The sequence below is a fragment of the Sarcophilus harrisii genome, chromosome 3 (genome assembly GCF_902635505.1).
Source record: "Sarcophilus harrisii chromosome 3, mSarHar1.11, whole genome shotgun sequence".
Taxonomy (NCBI): domain Eukaryota; kingdom Metazoa; phylum Chordata; class Mammalia; order Dasyuromorphia; family Dasyuridae; genus Sarcophilus; species Sarcophilus harrisii.
The window spans coordinates 80,615,439-80,633,055 of record NC_045428.1 but is presented as its reverse complement, the minus strand read 5'-3'; the positions used below and the strand labels follow the sequence as shown (position 1 = coordinate 80,633,055).

General features: G+C 34.4%; 1 protein-coding gene across 5 annotated transcripts in view; it reads left to right on the top strand.

Annotated features, from left to right (window-relative positions):
* The window catches only part of NBEAL1 (neurobeachin like 1), a 188,210-nt gene that overhangs the window by 151,023 nt on the left and 19,570 nt on the right, over positions 1 to 17,617 (top strand). For all 5 annotated transcript variants that reach the window (XM_031958300.1, XM_031958299.1, XM_031958298.1 and 2 more), the window contains 4 exons: positions 4,810 to 4,940; positions 6,176 to 6,285; positions 11,528 to 11,645; positions 15,674 to 15,771. In XM_031958300.1, coding sequence (XP_031814160.1) covers positions 4,810 to 4,940; positions 6,176 to 6,285; positions 11,528 to 11,645; positions 15,674 to 15,771 — 457 coding nt within the window. The remainder of the gene's footprint in view (positions 1 to 4,809; positions 4,941 to 6,175; positions 6,286 to 11,527; positions 11,646 to 15,673; positions 15,772 to 17,617) is intronic.

Genomic DNA, 17,617 nt, shown 5'->3' with positions numbered 1-17,617 from the left:
CATGTTGTGAAAGGAAAAAAACAAGAAAAATAAGGGAAAAATTTTTAATAATAACTTTTTATTTTCAAATAGATATGCAAAGATAGTTTTCAACATTCACCCTTGCAAAACCTTGTGTATCAGATTTTTCTCCCTGCTTTTCCCCACTCCCTCCTCTAGACAGCAGTAATTCAATATATGCTGAACATGTCCAGTTCTATACATCCATTATACTATACTTCCACATTTATCATGTTGCACAAGAAAAATTAGATCAAAAAGGAAAAACATAAGAAAAAGGAAAAAAAAAAAAAAAAGCAAGGAAACAACAAAAGTGATGAAAATTCTTTGTTGTGATCCACACTCAGTCCCCACAGCCTTCTCTCTGGGCAGATGGTTCTCTAAATCACAGGTCTATTGGAATTGACCTGAAGAACCACATTATTGTACTGATCACAGTTAATCATCACATGATCTTGTACAATGTTCTCTGGTTCTACTCACTTCACTTAGTATCAGTTAATGTAATTCTCTCCAGGCCTCTGAAATCATCCTGCTGATCGTTTCTTATAGAACAATAATATTCCATAATATTCATATACCATAACTTATTCAGCCATTCCCAACTAATGGGCATCCACTTAGTAGGAATTTTTTTTTTTAATAATAACTTTTTATTGACATAACCCATGCCAGGGTAATTTTTTTACAACATTATCCCTTGCACTCACTTCTGTTCCGATTTTTCCCTTCCACCCTCTACCTCCCCCAGATGGCAAGCAGTCCTATACATGTTAAATATGTAGCAGTATATCCTAGATACAATATATGTGTGCAGAACCAAACAGTTTTCTTATTGCACAGGGAAAATTGGATTCAGAAGGTAAAAATAACCCAAGAAGAAAAATAAAAATGCAAACAGTTTACATTCATTTCCTAGTGTTTTTTTCTTTGGGTGTAGCTGCTTCTGTCCATCATTGATCAACTGAAACTGAATTAGGTCTCTTTGTCGAAGAAATCCACTTCCTTCAGAATACATCTTCATACAGTGTTGTTGTTGACGTATATAATGATCTCTTGGTTCTGCTCATTTCACTCAGCATCAGTTCATGTAAGTCTCTCCAATCCTCTCTGTATTCGTCCTGCTGGTCATTTCTTACATAACAATAATATTCCATAACATTCATATACCACAATTTACCTAACCATTCTCCAATTGATGGGCATCCATTCATTTTCCAGTTTCTGGCCAGTACAAACAGGGCTGCCACAAACATTTTGGCACATACAGGTCCCTTTCCCTTCTTTAGTATCTCCTTGGGGTATAAGTCCAGTAGTAACACTGCTGGGTCAAAGGGTATGCACAGTTTGGTAACTAGGAATTTTTTTTTAAAAAAGCATTTTTCAGTCTACATTCAGATTCCATCAGTTTTTATCTCTGGGAATAGATTGCATTTTTCATCATGAATCCTTCAAAATTATCTTGGTATTGTATAGCTGAGAATAGCTAGCACTCACAGCTGATCATTGTACATTATTGCTTTTATTATGTACCTTTTTCTTCTGGTGCTGCTGACTTTACTTTGCATCAGTTCTTAAGAGAGCATCTTGCTCATCATTTCTTATAATAGCATAACAGTATTCCATCACAATCATATACCCTAACTTGTTCATTCTCCATTGATGGCTATCCCTCCAATTTTTAATTCATTTCCACCACTTAAAAAGAGCTGAAATAAAATATTTTTGTACATTTAGATACTTTTCCTTTTTGTTTTTTATCTTTTTGGTATACAGATCTAATAGTGGTATTGCTAGATCAAGGGGTATACACAGTTTAATAACCTTTTGGGCACAGTTCTAAATTGCTTTCCAGAATGGTTAGATCAGTTCCCTCTGAACCATTGTTAAGCACTCCTTCCCATCAACTTCATTTTTTTCCCACTATAAAATTTCTTTTGAGCCTCTTTTGGGTCAGATAATTTACCTCATTCTACTTCTCTTATCCTTTTCCTAAAATCTTTCTCTTTCTCATTTCTTAATTTGATTTCTTTAGATAGTCATTCCCATTATATTCAACTCACACCTGTGCCCCTTGTCTAGATACCCTCTTTATAACTGCCCTAATAATGAGAAAGTGTTTCAAGAGTTACAAGTATCATTTTGCCCAGTAGGAATGTAAGCAATTTAATCCTATTAAATCCCTTCTGGATTTCTTTTCTGTTTATCTTTTTCTCTCTCTTTCTCTCCCTCTCTCCCCCCCCCCCCCCTTTGTGACATTTGGGGTTAAGTGACTTGCCCAGGGTCACATAGCTAGGACGTAAGTGTCTGAGATCACATAGCTAGGATGTAAGTGTCTGAGATCAGATTTGAACTCAGGTCCTCCTGATTTCAGGGCTGGTGCTCTGTCTACTGTACCACCTAGCTGCCCTGCAATAGACTTTTCTTATCGACTTCCTTAGTTGTCTTGGGCTGGAAAATTGTTTCACCCTGTCTTTTTGTGGGTTCTGCCACTCTAAATTTTGAGGCATTATTTAAAGTTATTTTGAGAGGAATTTTGGAGAGCTCAGTTGAGTCTCTGCCATTTTTGTACCATTTTGTCTCTGCTTCATTATCACCATATTTCTTATCTCTTCTTAATGATTCTAAAAACCCAAATTTTTATCTAAATCTTCTTACTTTATTATATCTTAATAATGAATGGCTAATTGCCTATTTTTATCTCTGAACCCCTTTATACCTCACTTTCTTTTTCCTCTTCCAGTATTGAATTGGGTTTCTAAGCTTAGTTCCAAACATTTATTCTCTAAATTGTATTCAGAATCTCTTTCCAAGTATTTTCTTGTTTTTTCTCCTTTTATCTTTGTTGTTGTTGTTGAGTCATTTCAGTCATATCCAACCCTCTGTGACTCCATTTGGATTTTTTTCTGGAGTGGTTTGCCATTTCCTTCTACAGGAAGGACTTTTTTATTTATTTATTTATTTATTTTTTTACAGATTTTTACAGATGAAGAATTGAAGTAGACAAAGTAAAGTTATTTGCTGGAGGTTGCACAGCTAGTTAGTGTCTGAGGACAGATTTGGCCTCAAGTCCTCCTAATGTCAGGGATGGTTCTCTATCCACTGTGCCATCTGGTTGCCCTCTCCTTTTATCTATTAATCATTTGTTTCTTTAATTGGGTAACTATACAAAACATATTCTAGAATATGACAAAAAGAGAATAATAATTTATCCAGATATTTTATTTTATAAGCATCTATTTAGCACTCAGTCTTTGTGTCTCAAGAGTCCCTAAAAATTAAGTCTCTTTCAAATGTATCCTTCAAAGTTTAATCTTGTGTCCTTCTTTTCACTTTCTCTCTCTTAGACTGCTAAGTGGTATAGTTGATAGAGTTGTGGATTTAGGAAGCCCTGAATTCAAATTTGGCCTCAGTCACTTACTAGCTGTGTCCACTGGTCAAGTCATTTAACATCTGTTTGCCTCAGTTTCACAAGTTTAAAATGGGTATAAGAGCACCTACCTTGCAAGATTGTTGTGAGGATCAAATGAGATAATATTTGTAATGTGCCTGGCACATTGCAGACGCTGTATAAATTCTAGGTATTATTATATGTCTCCCCTTTCTGGATGATCTCATCAGTTCCCATGATATTAGTTCTTTTTTTTCTATACATGATTACTAAATTAAATTATCTCCTAAGTCCCATTGCTACATCATCAGTTAGTTGCTTATTAGATGTCTCCATTTGTATGGCCTATGGTTATCTACAGCTTAACATGTCCCAAATAGAATCATTATCTTTCCAACTCTCATCACTTTTTCTGTTGATGGTAACCTTTGTCCTTCCAGTAATCCATTCTTAACCTTATAATATTCCTGCCTCTTTGTCTCCCTTAATTTCTGTAGCCATCCATTTGCTAGAATTTGCCCTTTTTACTTCCATAACATTTTTTTCCCATATTGCCTTTTACAGTCCAGGATATTTTTTCTTTATCTTCTTTATCAAGCAAGAACTTGGAAGGATTATATTTCTAATCCATCCTACCTTTCTGAATGCTCTAAAATGTCCAAAAAGAAAATCAATATATCGATGGTACATAGCCCAACCACAAAGGAAACTAGTTGGTAAACTGCTTATTTGCTTCCATTTTCACTTCTGTGGATGTGGATTTATGAAAATTTTCAAGTGGGACAAATGAATTCAAAATGCATATCAGATCTATTCACCAAATTAAATTAACATTATTATCTTATTTTTCAAATCTGTTTACATGTGTATTTGAAAGATGAGATCATCTGTTTCTTTAAAATATAAATAAAAATGAAAAAATTAGAAAATTATGGATTTAAGAATTCTGCTCACATCTAATGAATGTAATTAATTAATGAGACTGTTTTATTTTGCTCTGTGTTTCAAGTCAATAATGTACTTGTTTAAACACTTAGATGCATGGTTTCCAAAAAGTTCTCAATATTAACTAATGTTTTCTAGTGACTTTTAGCTTACCAAAGATGCTTATTTTCTTTGGAAAATGCCTCTTCAGAGTATAGTCTAATAAATGCTTATTTATTCATATTTTTGTCTCATATGATTTAGTTTTGAAATATTTTAATTATGTTGACTTAATAATGAAAATTCAGTATTGAGAATTGATCAAGGAAACAAGAAAGATAAAGGAGGCAAATCATAAAGAAAACCATTTTCTTAGACATAAGCATAGACCAGAAGCAAAGAAAAAAAGTTTCAGACTTTTTTTTAAAACATCGTTTTTAATGTTTTGAATAAGGTGGTGTTTAAGGTGGTGTTCTCTCCATCCTTATACACAGGTTTGATTGTGCAGATCGACAGTTCCATTCTATCCCTGCTACCTGGCAGGCCCTCATGGATAATCCATATGATGTGAAAGAGCTTATTCCTGAGTTCTTCTACTTTCCAGAGTTCTTGGAAAATCAAAATCGTAAGATTTCACAAATTAAAAAGTTAAGATTTTGGCTCCTTTTGAACACAGTAGCAAGGAGTTTGAGGTGTTTTTGACTAGGAAAAACATTCCTTTCCTGAACATTTTGTCAAGTGAAACCTTATTCTTTCTATGACTTATTTTTGGAGAAGCTGATAAAATCCATGCTTGTGTCTTATCTCCTAGCACAATGCAATAAGTAGCACAAGTTAGGTTGTTTGAACTTGGTGTTTAGGTAACATTCATCTGAGAATATGGGTAAAGATATCTGCTTCTTTCTCTTGGTACCCTTTCCATGCCTTGAATAGGCATGGGAAAAAGAGAGAGCACATAGAATATCTGTATAAAATGAAGATTGTGGACAAGGACAAGGACATTCAGGATTATAATTTTAGAAATTCACTATATATACATACATACATATATATATATATATATATATATATATATATATATATAATTAGTTTGTAAGATGAGATGGGTTTGGGCTTGAGGCATAGTGTTGTAGAAAGAGTGTTAGAACAGACTTCAGGAATCTTAGGGTCTAATAATATTTTAAAATAATTTATATTTATATAGTCCTTTATTATCCCTAGTGTTTTGACAAGCGTTGGCTCATTTGATTCTCCTTAGAGATGGCTTTGGTAGAATGATTTCTGAAAATGTAACAAAGTACCAAACAGAATTTTTTGAGTGAGTTACATGCCTTAACCATCAGCAGAAATCCATTTCTCTTATTTTTAATATAAGAAAGAACACTTAAGGAAAATACTATTGGTAATATTAGTTTGAAGTGTCAGCATGAGAACTTGCATTATTTTATCCTTAGAAAGGTGAGAATCGGAGCTTCCACATATTTCTACATTCATTTTTTTTTATCAGTCTAATTCATCAGATTTCTAATTTATTTCATAACTCTTAGTTATTTCAGCCTTTTAAAATAGCAAAATAACTAATTTATAATTTGATTTATGTAATAGCCACAGTTTTCATATTAGTCAATTTCTAAAATGGAAGCCATTCAAGAAAAATATTTTTCTTCGTTGAATATATTTTTAGGACAAAATGCATTCTAAAGAAACTAGTTTTCTATTGACTTACTACTCACTTTTTACCAATGAGAAAAAACAAAACAAAACAACCCAGTATCATATTTATATCTCAAGAATGGGGCTTATTTTTCTTTACTAACATTCCTTTTTAATTACTTTATTTTTCTCTGTTATCTATAATAGATTTTAACTTGGGGCGCCTACAAATCTCTAAAGAATTAGTAAATGATGTGGTTCTCCCCAAATGGGCTAAGTCTGCTGAAGATTTCATCTATAAACATAGGAAAGCTCTGGTAAGAATTCTCTGAATGTTATTAATCTTTTTGGTCCAATATGTATCTAAAGGTGTATTCTTATTAGTAAATTTCTTGAGGGCAGAGGCGTTTTTGTTTTTCTTTTTATATCTGTAGTGCCTTGTAAATTGTTAAGAAGTATAGTAAGTGCTCATAAATGACTTGTTGAATTAAATCAGATTCTCATTGTCTCATTTGGATATCTTTATAGGATAACAGAACTGAAGTATAATCACACAAAGTCTTCAAAAAAACAACTTCTATACAATTACTTTCATGTCTCCTACTTTGCTTTTATCCAGAGGAACTTGAAATACAAAGATATGCCAGTTAGCTTTTGAGAAAATGTCATTTTCCTAGGGTATTTTTTTATTTTTAGGACTGCTCTAGCATTTAGTATAATGCAGAAGTTTAATGGTTAATTTTCTAGTTGTTCCTGAGTAATAAGATTATGGTGATCCATTGATTGCTTGTAATAATTTAACATGCATTAGACATGCTTTTCATACTTGGATGGAAAGTGTGATGTCATCATTGTGAGTACTTTATGCACAGGTACTGATAAGAACCTACTTAAACTTTCTGTTCCTGTCTGATCCTTATCCATGTCTTCTTATAATTCATTTTCCTTCCAGGGGACCTATCTCATGTGCTAGGGATCTTATCTCATAATTCCTTGAAAGAATTTATTGAATTTGGTACTCTTGTATGTCTGAAATCATATTCTGTGACTTAATAATTAGCTTAAGGGAGAATGGCCAAAAAAAAATATGTTGGAAAATAAGGTTCAGGAGGAAGGGGTGCAATAGATTAAAGGCAGCTAAAGAAACCTCAATCTTAAATATTGCAAATATTTTTTTCAGGAAGTCAAAAAAAAGTGCATTTTAGCAGGAAGTATTTGATTAAAACTTTTTGAATCATGGTCTTTGTATCAATAGCCAAATGACTTCTCAGAGTGAAGATCAAAATTAATACCAATTAGAAAAAAAGAAGAAAAATGAAAAGCTAAAGTATATATATAAAACAGCTCCCACTTAGCTTTTAAATAAGCCATTGATGTCAAAAGAGGTGACATGGTGTGTTGTTAGCTACAGAATAAGAAAGATCTAGATTCATGAGTTACTTCCTTCCCCCCAAAACATGGAAACTACCTTAGCCAACAATTACTTGTTCTCCTTGACAGTGATGCTGATTTATAGTATTTTATAGTTTGCAAAGTGCTTGACATAGAGTAATTCATTTGATCTCAAAAAAAAATCCTGTGTGTTAGTTAATATCACTCTCATTTTACAGAATCTGAGACCAAAGAAGCTAAATGATTTGCCTCAAGCAGACAGCAGTATAAGAAAAAAATTCAAACTCATATTCCTGATTCCAAGTCTAGTGCTTTATTCCTCTTTGTCATTTCTTTGATGTGTAGAGAGATGTGACAGTCAAAAGCAGCAGGGATTTAGAAAATAATTTTGTTTATATTATCTTGCAATGAAGAAGAGGAATGATTTTGAGCAGCCCTATCTCATTAGACAGATACAAATCATGCACAGGTGATTAAAAAATGTTTATGAAAACTTTGATGAGAGACCTAATTAAGTCATCACTTGCATTTAATGATGAAAGTAGAACTAGAGTAATAATGAGTTATTAAATGGAAGTGATGTATAAAAAATAACTACAATAAACACTTTTTTGCAGACAGTGATCACATTTGTACTTTAAAAATCACAGTCTCTAATATGCCACCAGAACAAATAGAAAGGCCCTTAGGAATGCAAAGATGAGAATTGTAAGTGAATTAAGCAAGTATATAAAGAGGGAATCTGTTTTAGAGTGTTGAAAGATTGAATCTCAAGATGTAGCTATACTATCAAATAGCCTCCTGAAGCTGATTACTTAGCTATAAAGTGAAAAGTTGACCTCTTTTTTCACTCTTAAGTATTTGACACCCAAGTAAATCTGATAGATTAGAGGGAAGAAGGAAGGGAATACAAGCATTTACTCAGTGCTTGCAGTTCCAACATTAGGCTAGATGTCTTTTTAAATATTATCTCATATGATTCTCACAACTACCTTGTGAAGTGGGTGCTGTTATTATCTCCATTTTATAGTGGAAGAAATGAAGTGTCTTATCTAGGACTATACAGTTGAGGCTGTATTTCATCTTAAATCTTCCAGTCTATGGGCTTGTCCAGCTCTCCTCCAGCTGCCAGCAAGCTTTTATTAAGTGTCGCACATGTGCAGTTCTTTGTGCTAAGCTCTGGGGAGACAAAGGCAAAAAGAATCCCTGTCCTCAGGGAGCTCAGAGTTTAATGTATGGAATCAGCATGCAAACAATTAACAAATTACATATAGCATAAAAAGAAATTATCTCTAGAGGGAAAGCACTATTATTAAGGAAAACCCAGAAAATGTTGTAATAAAAGATGGAGTTTTAATTGAAACTTGAAGTAAGCTAAGGAGGCATAGATATGAGGAAGGAAGAGAATTCCTAGGATGGGCCATAACCATGACTTATGAGATGCAATATCTTGTGCAAGAAACTGCAAGGAGGCCAGAGTCACTGGACTATAGAGTTCCAAAATCACAAAACTCACCAGTTACTAGTGGGAAAAGGCAGGTATATAAATACTAGTGATGACAATGAACCTACATACTTCCTTTTCTTAAAAACTTTGTGAGGATTATCTGTACAACCAAAGCATTCTCAGCGAGGCCTTCATCAAGATTTTTGAGAAGCATGTGGTTAATAAAATGAGATCTTAACATTTACAATCACAATTAACTGAAATATACAGATAGTACATTATGCTACTATGCTCAGGACTTATTATTTTAAAAAGCATTTGGTATAGTAAAACATTGCCTTAAGGGTTCTCTTTGAACAAGGTGTCTTTCATGCATATCACATAGTCATCGGCATTTTTTAAGCATTAAACTGTGTGTGGGCAATTGGCTAAATATTCAAAAAGGAAAGAAATAATTTTAATGACTCCTACCCTCCAGTGAGCTTACATTCTAATGGGCAAAATAACTTGTACACATAAGTATATACAGAATGTATACAAATTGAATAAAAGATAAATTTGGGATGGATGTACAATCAGTCACCAAAAAAAAGCTATGTATAAAAGGGAACAAATGAGCTAATTCATAGAAAACTATGGATTCTAAGCTGGCCATGGAGGCCAGCATGATCATGGGTCATGAAATATGAGGAAGACATACGGAAAAATACTGCACAGATGGGTTTTCAAAACAGTCACTCAGCAAACATTTATTAAATGCCTACTATGTTCCAGGCTTTGTGTTAAGTGTGCTAAGAGAGGTGGTACAAAGAAAGGCAAAAAGCAGACTTTACTTTCTTTCTTTTTTTTTTTTTTTTAATAGCCTTTTATTTACAGGATATATGCATGGGTAACTTTACAGCATTAACAATTGCCAAACCTCTTGTTCCAATTTTTCACCTCTTACCCCCCCACCCCCTCCCCTAGATGGCAGGATGACCAGTAAATGTTAAATATATTAAAATATAAATTAGATACACAATAAGTATACATGACCAAAACGTTATTTTGCTGTACAAAAAGAATCAGACTCTGAAATATTGTACAATTAGCTTGTGAAGGAAATCAAAAATGCAGGTGTGCATAAATATAGGGATTGGGAATTCAATGTAATGGTTTTTAGTCATCTCCCAGGGTTCTTTTTCTGGGCATAGCTGGTTCAGTTCATTACTGCTCCATTAGAAATGATTTGGTTGATCTCATTGCTGAGGATGGCCTGGTCCATCAGAACTGGTCATCATATAGTATTGTTGTTGAAGTATATAATGATCTCCTGGTCCTGCTCATTTCACTCAGCATCAGTTCGTGTAAGTCTCTCCAGGCCTTTCTGAAATCATCCTGTTGGTCATTTCTTACAGAACAGTAATATTCCATAATATTCATATAACACAATTTATTCAGCCATTCTCCAACTGATGGACATCCATTCAGTTTCCAGTTTTTAGCCACTACAAAAAGGGCTGCCACAAACATTCGTGCACATACAGGTCCCTTTCCCTTCTTTATAATCTCTTTGGGATATAATCCCAGTAGTAACACTGCTGGATCAAAGGGTATGCACAGTTTGATAACTTTTTGAGCATAGTTCCAAACTACTCTCCAAAATGGTTGGATTCGTTCACAACTCCACCAACAATGCATCAATGTCCCAGATTTCCCGCATCCCCTCCAACAATCATCATTATTTTTTCCTGTCATCTTAGCCAATCTGACAGGTGTGTAGTGGTATCTTAGAGTTGTCTTAATTTGCATTTCAAAGCAGACTTTACTTTCAAGGATCTCACAGTCTGATAGGGGAGGCAAGATATAAATAACTATGCACAAACAAGATAAAGAAAGGATTAATTGGGGATAGTCTAACAGAGAAACTGAGATTAAGGAGGAAAAACTTATAAAAGTTCTTCTTGTAGAGATGAGACCTTAGCTAAGCCTTGACAGAAGCAACTCTAGGAGGTGGAGAGGAGGAGGGAGAGAGATCTAAGCATGGGGGAGAGCCAGAGAAGACTCCTGGAATTGAATGATGGTGACGAGTGTGAGAAACAATAGGGGAGTGGAGGAGGGTAAGGAATAAAAAGACTGCTGAATAGATAAGCTGGGGCCAGGGCTTAAAGGACTTTAAAAGTCAAACACAGGATTTTATATTTGATCAGAGGGTTATGGGGGCTATTGCAATTGGTTGAATAGGATCACAGGAGAGGAAAAGGTAGGTGACACAGTTAGACCTGTGCTTTAGGAAGATCCAGATATGGGCCAGAAAGGGAGGAGACTAAGAGCCAGGAAACCCATCAGCAAGCTTCTGCAGCAGTCTAGGGGAGAGGTGATGGGGGCCTGCAGTCCTCAGGGGTTGGCAGTGTCAGAATAGAGAGGGTAGGATGTTTCCGAGATTGATGCTGAAGTAGGGAAAGACAGGAGGTTGATGATGATGTAGCTATTGACCTTTTCTTTCCTTTCCCACTTCACCCACATCATTCTGGATAGACAAGATTTCATCATATCTTATTTTCCAAGCCTTTCTTTTTTAATTTAATAAGTGGGGATTTGTCTAACCCATGTAAAACTTGTGATTGTAACATATTAAGAGTCACAAATGGGTATTTTCATCTTGATTTCTAAATATGATGTATAGTTTTATTTATAAAGTGGAAAATATTTATGATTAATACAAGTTATTCCTGTCTTAGGAGTCAGAGTATGTTTCTGCTCATCTTCATGAATGGATAGATCTGATTTTTGGCTATAAACAAAGGGGTCCAGAAGCAGTGGAAGCACTCAACGTTTTCTACTATTGTAGTTATGAAGGTATAAATTTTAATACTTTCTTTTTTGTGATATGAATGACTGGAAGCATTATTTGAAAATATTCTGAATGTATTTCGATTTTGTATTTCAACTTAACATTAACTTTGTAACCTAATGTACAAAAATTTAATTTTGATTTTTGTTTCTTTTTCCCTTTATTATATTAAAGACCAGAAGGTGGAGTTTTAGCCAGATGGGCTCAGTCCTGTAAAATAAACTCTAATCAAAAGAGTCCTGCATGGAGAATCATATAGGACTATTCAAAATAAGGTTCTTGGGACAGATAAGTGGCACAGAAAATAGAGCATTGACACTGGAGTCAGGAGGACCTGAGTTCAAATTTGGCTTCAGATATTTGACACTTACTACCCTATGACCTTGGGCAAATTACTTAACTCCAATTGCCTTGCAGAAAATACAAAACTAAATCAAACCAATTCTCCCTTCTCCCCAAACAAAGAAACAAACAAAAAGAAATAAAAAAAACAAAACCAAGGTTCTTAAGGCTGATATTCTGTAAAAGTTTTTTTTAAGTTATCATTTAGTTACAAATAATATTATATTTGAATTCCTTCTAACTTCTGACTAGATAGATCCATTTTAAGATATAGTTTACATCGTAATAACTTAAATTTTGCTAATTTTGAAAGAAACTAGATCTAGGCCTTAGGCAAAAATCATTAATAATATTCAACATTTGCATATTTTAAGTTTTGTAAAGCATTTTGTGTATATTATTTCATTTGAATGAATGAAAAAATGATTGCGTGCTTATAATGTGCCCAGATTGTGCATACAAATAGAAAAAGCTAGACAGCCACAATTCTTAAGAAGCTCACATTCTAATTGAGAAACAACACTTAAAAGAAATTTCACTACAGGAAAGATGGAAAAGCCCAGATGTCCTAAGTATTTAGTTGTAAGTAAATGGCAAGACTTCAAGGGTCCTTAGATTTTATCAGTAGGTCAGGTGACAGTTCCAAGAATCTGCAGGCAGTAGAGGCAATGAAAAAAGTGATCAAGTCTAATAGTTTTTCACCTCACCAGAATGAATAGCTGATGCCTCTGCTCTCATCCAAGCTATATGAATAGTCAGGGTACTTCTGTGGATTCAGAACAATTCCACTTCTGAGAGTTGATGAAAGAGGAAAGTAGAAGGTAATAAGACATCCTTGGTGGTAATCCCCCTACTCCAATCCACCTTCCTCTAATTTTTATAACTCAATTAAGTTATACTAATACAGATGTTACTACCACCATCTTATGGATGGAAAGAACTAAACCTCAAAAAGGTTCAGCGATTTACCCATAGTTATTCAGTTAAAAAGTATTAGAAGTAAAATTTAAATCCAGATCTATCTTGACTCCAGATCACATATTCTCACTCTCTTCTTATCCCACATTAGTCAGTAGTTCTAAAAGCTTTGAAGAATATTTATTGGTGCTTTTAAAATATGGACAGGGCCTTTCTATATACTTGTAAATAAGCAAGAAGTTTCTTGGGTACCATAATTTATCAATATTGAGATAATAAGAACCTAGCTTTTACTGAACTTTTTTTTCTCTTTTATCTCATGTGTACGTGGAAATTGATAATGATATCTGTAGTGCATTTGAATATATGTTAAGAAAAAATCACATAAATTGAAATGTGCAGTAGTGATATTTTATTTTTCAGAGTGCTAAAGTAGCATTTATATGCCATCTTGAGGGATTTGTAAGTTCTGTGAGGAAGCTATTCCCTTCCAATTAAATTGCTTTCTCTTACGTAGCCCTGTTATTCTCAAAAATCCTCCAGGATTTGGGGCATATTGAATACTTGTTCCAAAAATAGCAATTAAAACCTAATATGTATCTCCCTTTGAAATCCCTGACATACAGTACATAATTTAGTTGATGAGATATATATAACAGTTGTTTATTAAGCACCTATGATGTACCAGATAATTGTGCTAAAAACTTGGACAAAAAGAAACAAATGAGACAGTCTCTTAAGGAGTTTACATCATCTTCTAGCCTCTAATGCTGGATGTCTCTGCTTCACATGACTTACATCTCCCATTATTTATACCTGGACACTTACTCTCTGACATATATTGTAATGGGCTGAGGTTTGAGTTGATGCACTGAGGTCCCAAGTACGTGAGGCTAAATAGTAATTGGGCTATACTCTATTAATATACATGATTGGATAAAGAATGGCCCCCTGCCCACTCTCTGTGCAAGTCCTGATCTGTTGTATAGGAAATGATGATTTTGGTGGGTAGAGGCAGAGAGAGACAGGAAGAGAAGCTGGGAGAGATTTGGCCTGGGTTCCATACTCCTAGCTGCTGGTCGTGTGGCTGCTGGTCTAGCTAGCTTCTTGACTCAGCTGCACACATTGCTATCGGCGATTCTCTTCCACCTCCGATCCTTCTTCACTGAGAATAAAGACTGACAATTTTCCCCTAACCTGAATTCCTGACTCTGGCTGATTTTAAAATACGTGATCTTCCCATTATATATGTTGGGTTGGTAGTTCTTTTGGTTATTCTCCACAATCACTTTTTTTGGCCATTCACTAAATTTGAAAAGGCAATAATTAATCCAAAATCATTAATATTGTCACAATAAACAAAACATAATTTTTTTAATTAAAAAAATTTTTTTGGACAAAATCCACTTTTCTGGGAAACAAAATCTCAGATTACTAGAATTTTTTTTCTACAGTATCATATGATAATAATATTTCGTCTTCAGAAATCCCCTACCCCAATCTTATTTTACAAATGAGGAAACTGAGATCAAGTGAGGTTAAATAACTGAAGTCATCCAGGTAAGTAAGCCTTAGGGGTAGCATTTGAACCCAGATCCTCTGACTCCAAGCTCAGTCCTTTTTCTACTCTACATTTAAATATGGAGAGCTATGGATATATTTCTTCCTAAGATCTAAAATTCATATAGAACAGCTTTGTAAATGAAGGTCAGTAAGCTTTATTTACTTTCAAATTTTGGTTCAATTCAGCATCCATTAAGCATTTACTTTACACAAGCACTTGTGTTAGATGACAGAGCAAAGGCAGAAACAAAATAACCCCTTTTATGATGGATCTTCCATTCTCCTGTGAGAATACCAAATGTACAAAAGCGTATACAAAGTAATTTCAAGAAAGTGGTAGTGCTAATAATTAGTGCTTCAGAAAAAAGCCTACTTCTGAACTGGGCTTTGAAGGAAGCTAACATTTCTAAAAAGTGGAGAAGAGAAGAGAGTGTATTCTAGACAGAAAGAGAGGGAAAAGATGGAGCATTATGATGAACAGCCATTTGGCCACCTTAATGGGAATAGACGATGGGAACGGGGGTAAAATGCAAAATAAACTTGCCTGTGTTGTAGTTGTAAAGTTGGGTTTTTTTTTTAACATAATATAAGAAATTACATTGGGATCTTTCTTCAGTATTTCAATGGATCATGATGGGATCAATGTATATATCCCTTTCAGTAGTGCAGATCAAAAAAAATATGCACTCTTTTCTCCTTTTTGTCCCATAAATTATCCACAGAAACTACACCCAGTGTACTAGGAAACTTCCTCTTTAAAGCTCCTGACATTGTAATTATACCAAAAATGGGAACACATGAGAGCTGTCCTTTGGTTATTTCTTTCTTTCATTATGTGACCAGCCAGTTACAAATTTCCGTGGTGATTCTTTACTTTCACATATTGCTAAGCAGGGTTGGTGTTCAGAGAAAGCATGGGAGGAAGCTTCAAAAGAGACAGCTATTGAGAGTAGTTTTTGGTAGAGAAAAAAAACAGAAACCAGGTGTTCTAGGGTAGACCAGTACTTCCTAGAGTTCTTAGAAATAGTAAAAGTAAACAAGATTATTCTTCACCATTTCAAATATGACCTGTTGATAGTATGTATAAGTGCCATATTGAGGGGCTCGTAATATTTCAGATAACATGAATTTAGAAATCTGTGTCAATGAGAGACTTGTTTATTTTTTGCCTATATTTTTATTTTTATTTTTTTACTTTTCATGGCTTTAGGAGCAGTGGATCTTGATGCCTTAACAGATGAAAAAGAAAGAAAAGCTTTAGAAGGAATGATTAACAATTTTGGGCAAACACCCTGTCAGCTATTAAAGGTAAATTATTAACAAGTTATTGACATTAGGAAGTATCAAAATTTGAATTGCCAAAGAAGATTGACATTATAAATGTTTTGAACCTTGTATTTTTAAGCCCTTATTCCACAAGACCATTCGGAACATTGGGGGGGAAATTATAGTACTACAGCATTATCTGCAGCTAAGTGGCATAGTGGATCTGGAATCAAGAAAACATTCCTGAGTTCAAATCTGACCTCAGACATGTACTGCTTTTGTGACCCTGGGCAAGTCAATTAACCCCGTTTCCTTCAGTTTCCTCATCTATAAAATGAGCTGGAGAAGGAAATGGCAAGTCTTCCGGTATCTTTGCCAAGAAAACCCAAATAGGGTAACAGTCAGACATAATTGAACGTTATGATATTCTTAAATTATTAAACATCAATTTAATCCTAGTTCAAAATAACAAGAGTCAGTGTAATTATATAATCTTGCTTTATGAATTATTTCATCACTCTTTCAAAGGCTGAGTTTTGAACGAACAGTCCTGCGGGGCTAGAGCTCTCTAAAGAGAGCTGACTTGCTCCTTATTGCCTTTGAGAATGGAGATAGGTCAAATGAGGGGAGGAGCTCCAGCCATGGAATGGGTTCCTGAATGAAATAATAAACTTTTTATCCCTAGAAGTATTAAAATAGAGACTGGATGAAGAAAACCTGCATAGTGGGAGGTTTCATTAGATGACATAATGCAATTTTTAGTTTTAGATTTTTACTATTTCTTTTCCTGCCATTAAGACACACCACAAGGTAAAAATTTCCTTTATTTGACCATTTACTTCACACACTTAAATTATTCCTGAAAAGAAAAAGGAACTATGTGCCAGGCACAGTACTACATGGTAGGAATGTAATAGAAAAAAAGAAAGACCCTGCTTTCAAGAAGATTATAATATAGTGGTAGAAAACAACATACAAAAGGGAACTGGGTACAAGGGAAAGGGCAAAGACACCATAGGGTATCCAGAGAAGAATGTCTTGTTTCATGAACTTGATACTGAGTTGAAAATCCAATTTTTTCCCTTTATAAAGTAAGGAAAAGGCTGATCAGATGGGAAGGTGGGAAGGTGTTGAATATCCAAAGCTTAAATTAGTAGCATGGTGATGAGATTAGAAGGGATTGGTTTATCCTGGGAGGGGCATATTGTTCCATGAAGTTGAAACCAACCAGAGTTGTAGATGAAATAAAATAAATAAAATGAAAAAGAGCTTCATGGCAGGGCTCATCCGTGGGTGTCTTTCAATCAGCTCTGAGATGGAGCTCTTCTTGTGGAGCAGCTGGCATTCAGGCATTCAGGAAGAAGATTCCTGAAAATGACCTTTTTAAATGATTGATAGATGTAAAATGTGAGAGCTTAGGCATTCTGATACTTTTTAGAGTAATTACCTTTAGCATTTTTTATTTTCATAAGATGTACATACATTTGGATCATTAATTCTCACTCTAATTCACAGATACATTCTAGCTACATAAATGAATCAGTTGTCTTAGGTACCTAATAGCTCTGTATTTACAACTTCATAGTTTGTGTGGTCCTGGATTTGTTTTAAAGTGTGTACTTCATTCCTAACCTTATTGTGTATTCAATTCAATGTGTTAAATACTTATGAAGCCCCTATTATGTGCAAGTAAAGTGCCGGGTGCTGGAAATAAAAGACAAACTTGAAGTAATACCTGCCCTCATGGAGAAAACCTCCTGCTCGAGTTTACAACATGTATGCAAATAAGTTAAAACAAAGTATTTGCTTTACAGAGAGCATACTCCTAATTAAAGAATATCCGGAGACTTTCTGTAAAAGGAAACACTCAAGTTGTGCTTTGAAAAAA